The 15,663-nt window shown below is 44.4% G+C and overlaps 1 protein-coding gene across 2 annotated transcripts in view; it reads right to left on the bottom strand.

Moving 5' to 3' along the window:
* Positions 1 to 2,160: 2,160 nt before the first annotated feature.
* slf1 (SMC5-SMC6 complex localization factor 1) overlaps positions 2,161 to 15,663 on the bottom strand; it is a 39,799-nt gene continuing 26,296 nt past the window's right edge. For both annotated transcript variants that reach the window (XM_080765138.1, XM_080765137.1), the window contains 2 exons: positions 14,223 to 14,405; positions 2,161 to 2,986 (listed from right to left, as the gene is read on the bottom strand). In XM_080765138.1, coding sequence (XP_080621264.1) covers positions 2,451 to 2,986; positions 14,223 to 14,405 — 719 coding nt within the window. In that variant the 3' untranslated portion in view covers positions 2,161 to 2,450. The remainder of the gene's footprint in view (positions 2,987 to 14,222; positions 14,406 to 15,663) is intronic.

Genomic DNA, 15,663 nt, shown 5'->3' on the forward strand with positions numbered 1-15,663 from the left:
GTTTTGTTGTCTTTTTTTTATTTTTTATTTTTTTACACAAACAAAACATTCTGCCTTATTTCCCAAGCACCCTGCATAAAAAGTCTGCCAAAGCAAAAGTACCTTTCCTAAAACAAAATTCCAGTTTTTCATAGTCCTCCAACCAGAAAAAGTCAGCACAGATGGTTGTCATTTTACAAAATGTCTTAATTCTTCATATAATGGGCAGTAAAACAAAAGATGAATTTCATTTTCAATTTCTTTTAAATCACACACTAGACAGACTCTGTCCTCCTCAGGAGTACCAACGAATCTACCCGTTTCTAAAGCTAATGGTAAGGTCCCAGAATGCAGCTGTGCACAAAAAGATCTCTGACTTTTGGGTATATTTTGTGTAACATAAGGATCAGGGCCATAATTATTTTTAATAAGACGATATGTTCTTAGTTTTGGTTTGTACCATAATTCAACGGCCCAACTCTCCTTATACCCAATGAACATACAGTTCTGTATTTCATGAATATTACAGCGTAGTCTATTTAAATAAATAAATTATGAATTATTCTTAAAGAATAAAGACTTTACTTCATTTGCCCAGGGGTAACCATTAGAAATGTCCCAGTTAAAAATCTTTTTGGTCAGTCTGTCATCGGACATATTAACAAGTCTATTCCAAAGTCTCAACATCTCACCTTTGTGTCTGATATTTGCGGGCATCCATCCCATATCGCCGCTAATAGCCAAGATAGGCGTGAGCTTATGAACTCCAAGAAATGACCGTATGGCTCTATTTTGAATTGTGTTACAACTTTCATTGTTCGGAAAACCCCATACACCGGAGGCATAATCCGAAACAGGGCATACACAAGACTGATATAATTGTGTATATGTATAATATCCTAAATCCTTACAGGCTTTCACCTTATTCAGTACTGAGCCCAGGGCTCTACCAGCTGAATCTATGTCACCAAATGAAACGCATACCGGAGAACTCGCCAGTTTACCAACTCGCCGCAGTGAAAATTCTTCATTGTTATGCTAATATATGTCTTCATCAGTGTCTGTCTTTTCATGTCAACAAACTCTTTTGTTAAACAAATAGCCACCGGAATTCGGCTCCTTCTCACTCTGAGTAACCAAGAGTTAAATTTAATGTTAAAGTTAAAGTTAATGGCATTAAATTGGGGTCAGTAGCCTCTGCATGTCAAACTGGGGGTCCTTCTCAAATGGGGTTTTGCCTTGAACATTAATTTCAGGGCAAGACCTCGACCTCGCACGTGCCGACTCGGGCCACCGCCTGGTACCGAGTCAAAATATGGCCCTTGAGGAAAATGAATTGGGGAACGCTGCTCTATGGCAATAGCACAAACTTTGGCATGCTACTAGTCCTACATACTTACACCTAGCAACCCCATTCTAGCCTACTTAGGTTCATCTTACGGTGGACATGTTTGCCTGAAAAGGAATCTTTGAAATGTTTCATAGTTTTAGAAATATAGTGCTTTCAAATTTACAATGGGGCTCAATGGCAGACATTGGCACGTCAAAAATCACTTTCACCTAGAAACTCCATTCACACTTTTTATTATTCAGCTTACTGTGGAGACACATGCTGGAACTTTTTACTTTGAGATGTTTTGTAGTTTCTGAGTTATTTAACTTAAACGCCCAATGCATTCTCTATGGCAATAGCACAAACTTTGGCATGCTACTATAGTACTACATACTTACACCTATGGCAACCCCATTCAAGAGGTTGATTTTCGGTCGAAACGGCTGTTCAATTCACACACCGATGGCAGAGGAAACCTACTCAACAAGCTGCTCATCGGGAGCAAATGGGGGTTCAGCATCTTGCTCAAGGACACTTTGACACAGTCAGGAATCAAACCTGGAACCTTTGGATTCCAAGACAGCCAATCTCTACCTCTTGACACTGATGTGTATGGGGCACACTTGAACCCAACTAACCCAAGACATTATCTGACCGTGACCGTAGCAATACGCAGGAGCTTGGATGATGTAATGTAAAGACATATTTCCATATTGTTGCCATCGGCCAGAAACCATTTCCATATCGTATCATTTCGTGATACGATATGATTTCTGTCGTAAATTAACACTCCTACTTGATCACACTACAGTGTCACACAAAAGCATTACAAAAATAGATCCACAAGCTCGAAAACTGGCAACTTTAATGGGTCAACAACATAACAATGGGTTTCCACCTCATATTCTACAACGTGGTCAATAAAATATTGAAAAGGTGCAGGACATTTACTATTTTAAATAATACAAATGACTTAAATAACTGAAAAAATATAAAAAGAAAATCTAGTGTTCAAAAATATCGAAATTAGTACACTTTAAGCCAGCTGGCTTCTTCCTTCACCTGCACAGTAAGCTTTAACGGCTTTTTTTTTAAAACAATGTGCTTACAAACTAAAACAAACGAGACAAAAGAAAAATTAGCATTCCTCCAAAATGGCCTCCGCCCGACCTTTGACCTTCTCCAGTAAGTCCATGAGGAAGCGTGTGTTCTCCCCCTGGCACTGCGCCACGGCGGGGGACACGTGCCATCGCCAGCCCCCTCTGCCCAGCTCCACCAGCTCCTCCATGTCCTCGGCCAGCCTGAGCGCCCGCCGCTCCGTCCAGGCTGCGGTCACCGTCTCCAGAGGGCGGCCGGCGGCCAGGGCGCCGGCCAGCTTGCGGGCCAGGACGAAGGCGGCAGCGGTGGCGGGGGGAGGGGGGGGGTCGTGGTCGGGCTGCACGTTGCAGAGGAGCAGCTCCATGCCCGTGGCCCGCAGGTAGGAGACCAGGAGGTTCCCCAGCAGGCCGGAGCAGGCCTCCAGCAGGGGCAGGTCGCTGATCACGGAGGCCTGCAACGTCAGGGCCAGGTCGCCCCGACGTGCAGCGAGGAGGAGCTCTTCCCGCTGGGCCGCTGTGGCGACCAGGTCCAGCATCGAGCAGCCGCTACCCGTGGGCTGCTGGAGTAGGTCTGATCCTGCATGGGGAAAAAGGAGGAGACGGAGAGACACAAGAGGCAATACTCTTCATTAACCCATTTAGACATGAATCCCAACAGTTTTCTGAAAACCCCATGTTTCTATGTCAGTGGTTGTCAACCTTTTTCATGTCAAGGCAGAATTCTGTATTTGGCTGCAGACCCCCATCTGAAAATATGTTGTTCCAGGGACCCCCCCAGAAGCAAAATATTTTCACTCTGAAAGAATATATATATATATATATATATATATATATATGCCAATTAAATAAAAGTATATACTATGGAGCTCTAAAAACAAGTGTTTGTTTGTTCCATCTTTCTCTTTGATGTTTGCCTTGACGTCCAGCACCTTGGACAAAATCCTGTGTGAACCAACCTTTTCCTTCCTACACACTGTTATCACTGCTTTTGTATCTTACTGGCTCACCTGCCAGTGAGGAGCCCCCACCGGGAGGACACAGCACCTCTGTCCCACTCCTCTCGCCCCAGCCCATAGGAGTAACGTGCAATGACAGATTGGCCTTCCCGCCTGCGGCCCGGCGGCTTCCCTCCCCCGAACACAGACAGGTTGTGTTAGTATAGGAGCTCGAGACAAAGCCGGATGGATGCACCATGGTGGATTCGAACCCCCGACTCTGCGGTAGTGGTGGGCAGGTACTTTACCACTGCTCCAACCGAGCGCCCTTGAAGCATTATATAGTGATGATTACTATCAGAATATAGAGCCAGTTACTGTAACTCTGATTTGAATAAAAATCTTTACACAGCACATTAAAAATAGCAACAGTGCCGACTGCAGTTGTGAAGCTGAGCGAGTCAGAGGTTAAGCGGCCAACCTGAATGTTCCCATCTTGTATCGTCTGTCAGGTGGAAATCTCAGGTTCAAAATTGTTGCTTTTCAGGATTCAAATTCTAAAATGGCAAAAGCAGCAGATCTATGAGCTCAAAATGCATCAGCAATTTTGAGCTTATAGATGTGCTACTTTTCGTGCTTTTGTGTGATGCTGTAGGATGATCAAGTAGGTAATTAATAGAGTTTTTTTTTTTTTTTTTTATATATAGATTTTTTATCCCACGATTTTGTGGGATAAAAACACACCCTCCGCCAACCTAGTCCCCATATATGGGGAACATGGGGAGAGCAACGGACTTCAACTCATGCTTCCTTCATGCCCGAGTTGCTCCTTTACACTTGACAGGGGGGAGTTTCCCTGGTTGGACGTAGCGCGTGGAAGGAACACGTTATTCCAACCAGTTCCTTTCCCCTCCATCAGGCGCCCCGGCTGGCCAGGAGGAGGCAGTTTAGAGACCAGGATTACTGCATGTTTTTTGTGAGGGTACCTACCCTAGGGGTAGGAGTTAAGAGGTTTCTGACCGACAGCAACGATACGTTTCTGTCTCAAAAGATCAACCCCTCACCCACCCACCCCGTTTCAGTCCATAATCAGCGAAGCATCTCTGGATAAAGATAACGCGAGTTGCACGTCGAGGTCATGGCAATTTCACAAAGACTACACTTGGCTGGACTGGAAGCTAATTTTTCTAAGCCTTTCTTTCATAAAACAGCACTTAATTTACATACATGCCTTGGCTCCGAGCGGCGTAGTTGTAATGCAAGCGTTTATCTGAGGTCAACTTCTCCTCCATTGTTGCGATTTTATGACCTGCGCCTTTCCTTCTGCCCGGCAGGCCTGTATGTGTGTGTGTGTGTGTGTCTGTGTGTGTGTGTGTGTGTCTGTGTGTGTGTGTGTGTGTGTGTGTGTGTGTGTGCGCACACACACACACACGCACACACGAGAGAGACAGTAATGAGCTCCCTCACACACACAGAGAGGCTCTATCAGGTCACTAACTCTGTCCCTTTTACGCAAACACGATGTGACCCTCAAGTCGCACAGTTAAAACAAGGTGTCAAGTGAAGTTAGCGCTGAAGCGAGGCTAAAAGCCCTAGCCTGGCACTGGAAGCTAGCAGGGAAACAGCTGTTCACTTTAGTTACACTGTGTAGAGTGTGTGTGTGTGTGTGTGTGTGTGTGTGTGTGTGTGTGTGTGTGTGTGTGTGTGTGTGTGGTAGGGACACTTGGCCCTCACAAGTATAGCGATACTAGTGAAGTACACACTGAGAAACAGATATTTGTCAGGACAATAATTGTGCGGTTATTCCTCTTAAGATATGTTGTAGCTTTTATGCTTAAAAATAGAGTTATGCCATTATTGGTAGTACCTTTGGTAGCTGCACTGCCGTGTAGCTAAGCATAACTCAGGGTTAAAAATGACCATAATAATGTTAAACACACAAAAATGACCATTTATAAAAATGTCATCCTAAAAATATCGATGGGCTCACAAGTATAGAACGGTAATATGTGTGACTGTGTGTGTGTGTGTGTGTGTGTGTGTGTGTGTGTACACAAGCAAGTATTTGTGTGTGTTTGCGTGTCCTGGCAGTGACCCGTACTGTGTCCCTTCCGCCTTATTGGATAATATTGCTGCCTAGCTTGGCGCAGTGTGTGTGTGTGTGTGTGTGTTCAGTCATGTTTTAGTCAGCTGTATGCCTTGCACTCATTAACCTTCTTATCTCAAGACAAATCTGCCCGCCAAAAAACACACAAAAAAGGTATTTTGGATTGGTGCCCATTACTGACAAATCAGCAAAAATAAAATAAAAAAGTATTTTGGATTGGTGAGTATTACTACTGTATAGTAGTTGTCAGGCCGAAACCTTGTATGGCCTTTATCCATTTCAGGAAATCAGTGTTCCAATGGATCATTGTACTTATATTATTTAGTCACTTGTTTCAGATGTAGACATGTCCAGATGCTTGTGGAATGGCCTCCGAGACCACCTGAGACCCACAATCTATATGTTTAATCTACTTTTTGTCTTGAGTTGTCGTGCCATTTGTTTTAATCAACTCGTGAACCAATGGTCATGGTTGATTATATTTCTCTCTGTGTGAAAAGAGAGATGTTAATCTGCCTCCCACATGTAGCTTTGTTTACATCTTGTTTACACCTTGCACCTGCAGTGGCTCTTAAAAAAAAAGAAAAAAAGGCAAAGACCCGGCACGCAAAGAGAATTATTTTAACAAAAACTAAAATACTTTACAGCACCATTAAACGAACCCTCAGGATTTTACCGTGTAGTTTATGTGGTGTGGATCGAGGGTGATCAAGTGCTCGCCCAGTCGCCCACCCATTGTTTGCTTTCAAATGGAAACCATTTCTATAGCGAACTGCACTTGAGGGCACTCAATTGTTCACCCAACACCCAGAGAGAAGCTACTGCCACTCGTGAGCTGTTCTATACAGCCGGCCATGAGGAGATGTTTTCTAGTTGGCAGAGACATACTGTACATACAGACCGCAAAGAAACAGAATTTATGTTTAAGTAAACATAAATAATATTTCTTGTATAAGCGCGCCACGCAGTAGCGGAGTAAGAGTTGACATTTTGACCTTTTTAGCAAGCACATTAATGTTGTACAATTCACCCACGTCAACAGCAGGGCTGTTTTCTGTGTTAACTGTACGCACATTGAAATACCTTTCCCAGACAGAACTATGGACAGTGCTGCCAATGGCAAAGCTGAAAAAAAGAAAACCTTGGATATCTCTCTCTATCCATCCATCTCTTTCCTTCTGTCGTTCTCTCCATCACGTGGCAGGTATAGCAGTGGAAGGAGAAGGTCACTGGCTGTCTACCTTTTTAGCTCTTCAAGCTTGAGTGGCAAAAACTCTCCATCTGCATAAATTTCCGGCGTTAATCTACATAAACTTTTACATAAGCGGGGGAGATTTACAACGCAGGGGTCAGGCAGGGGGGCGGCAAAGTCAAGGACACGACGCGAGAGCACAGATTGGAGCAGACAGACCAGAGAGAGAGAGAGACTGAGAGAATGAGAGGCTGATGCACTAAGTGCAATTACACACGACGCAACAAAATGTTGCCCATACACACGAAAGGGCCGCAATAGAAATAAGCCGCTGGCTTATTATCCTTTCGATATTGGTGCGACAATGTATGTATTTTACATGTGTGACCAGATTTGACTAAGGGACTGCCATCGCGCAAATTACAGCGTTTCACCAGAGGAGAAAAACTTTACATTCTTTCCCCAAAATGAGTTAATAGCACAGGCAGACTCTTCACATACTAGAGCATGTCTGAAATAAGTGTCAGAGCTGAAATCGACATGTAAATATGAAATAAATGCCCAAACATGTAGCTAGGTGTAATGTTAGAGACCACAGAAGTGAACCTTTCAAGCCTGTTTTCTCAACTCGCTGTTTTCTGCAAGACATTACTCTATAAGCTATATCTCCAAAACTGGTGGGTCAAACTGAACAACCAATATGTCAATTTGAAGCTATGATTCCCTGCTTTCATATGACATGAAAAAACGAATTAAAAAAAAAATCCAATGGCAGTCTCTCAGTCAAATTTGGTCACATATCGTCTCCGTTGTCCAAAACTGTTGCTTTTCAGGATTAAATTAAATCACCCCCCCTCCCACACTTTAGACCAAATTGAACTTTGTGTTTTGTCCGTAAATTAACTCGACCATACTATTACTACAGGGTCACACAAAAGCATCAAACTCCACATGCTTCCAGGTTGTGGATCTGATACTTTTACATTTGAATGCTGAAAAGTAACAGTTTTGGACATATGAGGTTTCCATCCAACAGCGATGAGGTCATCTTTTAACATACACGCTGTCGAACAGAGAGACAGATGGCAGTGTAAACCCTGGCTGTCCAGTCAGTGTGTGTGTGTGTGTGTGTGTGCGGTAGGTATATTGGCGTGTGGAGGAAGATGAGGTGATTGTATCCAGGCCAGGTATCTGTGCTCTATGTCAGATAAATGCAACACCTGGGGGATTACATGAGTGCACAGGGTAATTACACTATCCACTGTGTGTGTGGTGTGTGTGTGTGTGTGTGTGTGTGTGTGTGTGTGTGTGTGTGTGTGTGTGTGTGTGTGTGTGTGTGTGTGTGTGTGTGTGTGTGTGTGTCCTTAAAGACGTCTCTGCTCTGAGGGGACAGAACAGGGCTAGATATTTATATGCCTGGAGATGTTCCTTGCTTCATACACAGGCCAGATGCTTTATGACAGAGACACACAGCCAGAGCGCCCAGCCCTCTGGCCTTTAGAGGGCAGGCGAAGACAAGAAATGATGAAATGCAGAGTGGAGGAGGGGAGCAGCACAGAGAGAAAGAAAGAGGGGGATGTCTCCATCTCTAGCTGTTTTATCTGGTCCGAGGCAGACAGACAAGCTGGGAGTCTCTCTCTCACACTGTGTGTGTCTCTCTCTCTCTGTGTGTGTGTGTGTGTGTGTGTGTGTGTGTGTGTGTGTGTGTGTGTGTGTGTGTGTGTGTGTGTGTGTGTGTGTGTGTGTGTGTGTGTGTGTGTGTGTGTCTGTGTCTGTGTCTGTGTGTGTGTGTGTGTGTGTGTCTCTCTCTCTCACACACTGTGTGTGTCTGTGTGTCTCTCTCTCTCACACTGTGTGTGTCTGTGTGTGTGTCTCTCTCTCTGTCTCTGTCTGTCTCTCTCTCTCTCTCTCTCTCTCTCTCTACATCGAATAACCCATTTCGATCTGAGGACGATTCTATAAATGTCTTCTAAATCCTGACAGTTTGCTGAAAAACTCATGTTTCTATGTCAATGGTGCTCAAACTATTTAGTGTCAAGGACCCCCAGAATTATCTATAATTGGCCGCCGACCCCCATCTGAAAATATGTTGTTCCAGGGACGATTTTTCAAAAATAGCAGACTTACAAGTTCATAGCGCTGCACTCGTCGCGCTATGAGCATTTAACCTCGTTTGCTTTCACATATTATGGAAGATGCTTCTTAACATGTATTCTAATGGCCAGTTTGCTTGTAGATCGAACTATCAAACTTTGAATGCAAAGGCCTCTCCTCTCCTCTGCCGCTGTCGGAGCACACAGCAGACAGGAGTTCTGCCGAGGCCACGGCCGTTGGCATGTGGTTGTTCCTCCAAACAAGGAAACCAGACCTCCCTCCCCCAGGACACAAATATAACAACTCAATATTTGAGCAATGTTGTTTTGTGCGGCGTGCTGTTGTTCTCGGTCCAAAGAATCACCACCAACAACAACAACAACATAGCAGTGAACCAAGACACCAAGACAGCACAGGCCTCAATTAGGCGCTTCCCAATTATCACATAATCTTCTAATCGCAATTATTTGAGATAATCACGACATTACAAAAAAAGAAAAAACATTTTAATCATTTACAAGTTCAAATGGTTTCTTGCCGCTTTAATGCAGTACCAATTGTCAAACAGTTGACAGACTTTTCCAAAGGACATACATTTGACAATAGAAGAGCAGGGAAGACCAAATACATCCACCATAGTAGTGTTAGTCATAGGTAGTCGCCACAGGAATCCACGATTCCGCGACCATCCGCGGAATAGTAGAATGTCCGGGGAATATAGTCGGACGCCCCCGTTTTTATTCCCGGGATTTCTTACTGGGGATAGTGGGGGAAATTCCACGAGTTAAAACGGATTTCTGTGGGGACTACATAGGGATTGTATCTCCACGCTGGCCTTGGAACTTGCTAGGGATCCCCCCCCACATTGTGGGAAGTCTAATAATAATTATAATAATAATAATAATAATGGATTGCATTTTTATAGCGCTTTGCTATGCACAGTGAGCGAGTGCTTACTGAAAGCGCTTTAGAATGGGCCATTCATTCCTACATTGGGAGGTGAAGCAGCGAACAGTTGCAACGCCAGCGTCCTCACTTCCCACATTCACACACCTGACCATATATATATATATGGATGGAGGCAACGGTTATATGGAGGCAACGGTTCCACAGGGAGCAATTTAGGGGTTCAGCATCTTGCTCAAGGACACTTGGACACCAACTCTGGGGGAGCCCGGGATCGAACTGGGAACCTTGCGGCTCTCATCCGGCTACTCTACCGGCCACTCTACCCCTGAGCCACGCCCGCCTCCTGCCACCCGACTGGATGGATGAACACAACTGTACCATATAAATAAAATTGTATAGACTAAAAAAAAAGTTCCATAATGTATGGTCCATGTTTTGAGATTGAAAAGAAGCCTTAAAAAAAACAAAAAAAAACAACAGTTCATGTGTTTGATTGTGAGTGAGAGTGCCTCGGGTCGGGGGACTCGAGGATCACTCTCTCCTCGCTCCAGCCCTGAACTCCAAACATTCAACACCCCGAGAGATCCAGTGTCACATCCTTCCTTCCCCTTTTAGTAGAGTCTCAAAAAAAAAGTCTATAGAAAACCTACAGAAAAGGATTTTTTTTCCACAACCGAAGAGAAGTCAAGAGCATGCAACACCTACCCCTGGGAACAATGTCAGCCCCGTAAAAATGGAATGGCAATGAAGTGCATTTGTGAGCAGTGCGAGGAAAGATGGATTGAGGGCACCTTTTTTATTTTTTCAATAGGCACAATTATATTCTGCCAAACCTCGTACTTTGTGAGGTATTTTATGAGGGAAGTAAAGAATGTGGAGGAATACAAAGTCAAACGCAGACCAGTAAAACCACCAGGTATTTACGTAGCTGACAATATGAGAGAGAGAGAGAGAGAGAGAGAGAGAGAGAGAGAGAGAGAGAAAGGTGGAGGGAGAGCGAACTCAGCCCCACATCAACAGCATTACTGTATGGGAATGAGCAACTACTTACGTTACTAGTTACCACAAAAAGTACTTCAGTTACAGTAACTGACGCAAAATTGCTTGCTCTGTCGATCCTTTGCTTAAACTGACTTGTGCTCTGAACTGATCACTTGAACTCTCTGCACTTTTTATTCACTATTCTTTGCACTGTCTTGTCCTGTTTTGCACTTGTCCTAATGTTGTTGTAACTGCTCTCTGCTGTCCCACCAAACAAAATTCCTAACATGTTTACATGTCATGGCAATAAAGTCTTCTGATTCCGACTTAAAACTTATTAAAAACGCAGATTACAATGAAAACACAACTTGTGTAACTCATGAACGTGAGGGAAGCTATTCTACAGTAAATTAACTCGTGTATGTAACTCGAGTTCAGGAGTCAAAGTGTAAATTCAATTGGGTAACGTAGGGCTGTTCCTCAGCTCAGGATTTATCTAGTCGAATCAGATTCGAGAGAGAAGCAACGATTACATTTTTCAAAAGTACAAAGTAAAAACAAATATATACACAACATTTAAACACAATTAATCCGTTAACTATACAAGCTCAGTGGCTCGGAAAGGCTTACTTATTATGAATCTGTTAACTGGCAAGTTAATCCTGTGTAAGACCACATACAGTTGGGAGCACAACGCTACTGTATCAAAGAGCTATGTTGCAAATTACATTAAAGAGAAAAGTTGTGTAAAACCAAAATGTTGTGTTCGTGGTAATGGCCAAATATATCCTGGGGGTCCTTGCCATCATGGCATGATAAAAAATATATCTGAAAAAGGACATTTATTCTTAGTAGATTATGGTATGCTCTCTACTAGGCAAGCTACTGTACCAGAGCTGTGTTTATAGTTTGTTATCTTTAAATGGACTCGCGTCAAATGTCTGCATCTCTGTATTCAGAGGGTGACAAAATGTCTCAGAGTTTCAGCACTGGAATGCTCGCTTGTGCTTAAACAAGACTGTGTGTGCGTGTTGGACTGGTGGTGCTTACCAACAACATGGTGGGCTGTATTGAGAGAATGCCACCAGAGATTAGGCCCAGAGGGGCGAGTGGTGACAGCTTAAGGTCCTTTTGCTTTTGTTCTCCATGCCTACTGACACGCCTCCTCTCTTTCTCTGCGTGTGCACGTGTGCCTATGAGTGTGTGTGCGGTGTGCGTGCGTGCATGTGAGTGTGTGTGCGCCAGGGCATGAACTGCACAGCTTAAGGCTCTGGGTCATTTTCCATTCCAATCAGGGTTACAGGCTGCCCTGAACACCCTGCAAAATTAAACACTTACACACCCCCCTACACACACATACATTATGGAATCAGACAATTTGTGCATGCATGCCTTGCACGTACAGACACACTAGGAACGACACCGAAAATAAACACCACCTTGAATGTATTCTATCGCTTGGGCTTTATAGATAGTTTGCATAAATCCAAGGCGCACGCACACACACACACACACCCACCGACACACAGTGTCATGATGTGGGCAGCCTCGGGCGGTATAAGGAGAGAGTAGAGTAGAGTCAGCCTTGCCCCCAGGCAGCCATGGCATGCTGTCCCTATGCCAGCTCCCTGCCAGGCCGGAGGCCGCGGGCTGGGCAGAGCCTTCATTCTGTCCACCATTCAGCTTAGTTACTCAACCATGAGCTGTGCTAAGTTGTGTGCCGGTACCGCCGTGCAGGCGTGCACCCACAAAATTGCCGATCTACAAGCTCACAACGCGATGCTGTGGAGTGTGGATTGTCCGTTTTCGGTGCGCAACGTGCAACCAAGGACAAGTCCGGTTGTATGACTCCAACCACCTTAAACCGAACCGCTAAATGTCTAATCCTATTGCTACGTGAAAGTTGAATTCCTAATTGTAAAGCACAACTCAAATAATATATATTCAACCACAAACAACATGCACACCATTTCTCTTGTGAGGACCAATTTACAAGGTTCTACTTGTGTCTGTCGGGTGGAAACCGACAGACGTGGAGCAATAGAAAGTGCACACACAGCTCTGAGCCGGGGGAGACTTAGGAAAGGGGTGAGAAAGTGTGTGTTGGTGTGCCAGCTCCTCTCTCCCTCAACAAGGACCCTGGTACTGGCAGCTGAATGAAGCCAGCCAGCCTCTCTCTCTCTGACTGTTGGACACGACACTGGCTGCATAGAGAAGTGGTACGAATGGGGACAGGACACGACACAGCGCAGCGACCACACTGGATGGATGAAACATCTGTTGCACAGGGTGCATTAGTTAAATCGCTTGTAGAAACCTCCTAGCTACCATATTCTAACTTTGTGTTTTTTTTCCGTTAATTAAAACCCAACTTGCTCACTATAATAATCAGTAATCAAATCGGTATTGGCCGACCGTGAAAAACAAATCGGTGATCGGTCCCAAAAAAACCTTATGTGTGCGTGTGTGTGTGTGTGTGTGTGGATGAGTGTTGCAGACAGACGTCGTTGAACGAGTCTCCCACAGTTCTTCTGCCTCAGTTTGACTAATTATAGTTAATTTGATTCGACGTTCCTATTAACACTCGTACATATTCTGTCCTCAAAAAATAAATTAGAACTGGGATTGTTTTGGGCCCACAGAGGAAAGGAGACGGCGGTCTTTTTCTTTTTTTTTCCTTGCACGCAGATGAGAGAGAGAAGCAAATTAAAAGAGGTCAGGAGAAGACGTTTGTAAAATTAGAAGGGAGATAGAGGGGTGTGTGTGTGTGTGTGTGTGTACACACGCAGACTACTGTCTAGTCTACTGTCTAGTCCAGGGTTCTGTGACGGAGACAGAGAATGGGAGTGCTCTCTAAGGCAGCATTTACACGGTGGTAGCCTGGCCCAGCCTGTATGATTTCTGGTATAGAGGGTTCACTGGCCCCGGCCCCCTCCTCTCCTTCCCTCCGCTCCCCGGTAGAAAACAGCGCAGAGCACTGACGTCACCAAATTTGGAGTGACGCGCCTCTGCACTGTTATTGGTCAGCGAAATGCAAGGAAGTGGGCTTCCTATGCCAGATTTCCCAATGCGTTTCCCCAGGCTTTCAGTTTTGAGCCGAATGAGAACGGAAATAAAAGCCTGTGTACCGAGGCTAAAACGGTGGCAATTTGAACAGAGAAGTGCTGTTGCGTTTACAAAAGCTCAGATTGAGGTGATCATACAGAACCATCGATGTTTTAGGAGCTCAATAAAAATATCCCCGCCACCTCCCCGTACTATATTAACGCTACTCATGAAAGAGAAGGTATCTCCCGGCTTCCCCCGAAAATTATTGATTGTCACTTCCGGTTCACCAAATCAGTTAGTGCCTACAGCACAATTTTGATTGTTTTAAATGTGCTATAGGCCTAAAAAAAGACTGATTTGATTACTGATTATTCGATGGAATTGCCATACATGCGGGTATGGTAACCAGGGTAGCTGGGCTAACATGTACAGTACGTATGGCTTTCAACTTGCACGTGTGTGTGTGTGTGTGTGTGTGTGTGTGTGTGTGTGTGTGTGTGTGTGTGTGTGTGTGTGTGTGTGTGTGCTCGCGTGTGTGCGTGCCCACCTGCGTGCTCCAGGAGCATTCTGGCGATGTCCATGTGTCCGTTGATAACGGCGTCGTGCAGGGGGCTGACTCCGTTCACCTGGGTGTCCAGGCGAGGAGGGGGCCAGTGGCGGAGCAGGGCCTCCACGCACGCAGTGCTGCCGTGGTTACACGCCTCGTGCAGCGGCGTCCAGCCAGCATAATCTGGAAAACAAAAAGTCAAGTCAAGTTTAGTTGCGAAATGCCACCACAGAGGTCTTCAACCGTAGAGGTGGTTACACACTGGACACGTTTTTCAGAAAACCGATGGAGAAACGCCTCTAAAAATGCGAAAAACGCGCTCGGTGTGTGGGGACCTTTAGACCTGATTTTGAAGAGCCACTAACTGATTTGGTGAACCGGAAGTGACGATCAATAATTTTCGGGGGAAGCCGGGAGATACCTTCTCTTTCATGAGTAGCGTTAATATAGTATGGGGAGGTGGTGGGGATTTTTTTATTGAGCTCCTAAAACATTGATGGTTCTGTATGATCACCTCTGAGCTTCAATTCCAAGAAAAACGCTGCTAAAGACCGTCGCTAAACATAGTGAGGGAAAACATTCAATGACATCACAACGCGGAAGCAAAGCGGTGCAGGTGATGGAGATGCCAAGAACCAGTAAATATAATACTAGCGATGCTGGACGCATTATAAACTATATAACTCGTTCAATGTCATCCTAGGCGACCTGGGACTTTTAATAAAGGTCGCCCAATGTCGTTTTTAGCAGAAAAATCGAATAGCATTATGTAAATACTTTTACATAATGCTCCATTTTTTAAGAACGAGCTGTAGTGCTGCACGATTCTTGCTCAAATTGGATATATCAAAAATATATCGATTTTCGTGATCACGATTCTCTTTTTTTCCATGAAAATATTTAGTTTTTAGTCTGTAGTTGCTGAACACTATTATATTCAAAATGTGGCAGCTGGACAAAGTGCTTGAATTCCATGCTAGAAGGCTTTCTTACCTTTATTTGTAGTTGTTACGTCTCCACCAAAGAGGTCCAGGTGTTATTTTGTGCAATAGCTCCTTATGTATGTATTTCCCCTACCATAAGCCCTCAATGAATTGAATGGGAATTGAATGGGGCGTTGTGCTAATTCACTTATTTCCATCGCTCAATTATTTTATTTTTTGTATATATCCTCTCTTCATAATGTAAATAATATCCCAAGCGGCACACTTTACTACGTATTATATAATAAGCCAATTAGCACAACACCCCATAGCCCCATTCAATGCAATGCAATTCATTGACGGCTTATGGTAGGGGAAATGGCCAATAAGGAATTTTTGCACAAAAAAACACCTACTGTAGACCTCTTTGATGGGGACGTAACAACTACAAAGAAAGGTAAGAAAGCCTTCTAGCATGGAATTCTCCTTTAAGGTCTCTCTCAACATAAGACTAACTA

The sequence above is a fragment of the Protomyctophum bolini genome (genome assembly GCF_963924005.1).
Source record: "Protomyctophum bolini genome assembly, chromosome: 6".
NCBI lineage: Eukaryota > Metazoa > Chordata > Actinopteri > Myctophiformes > Myctophidae > Protomyctophum > Protomyctophum bolini.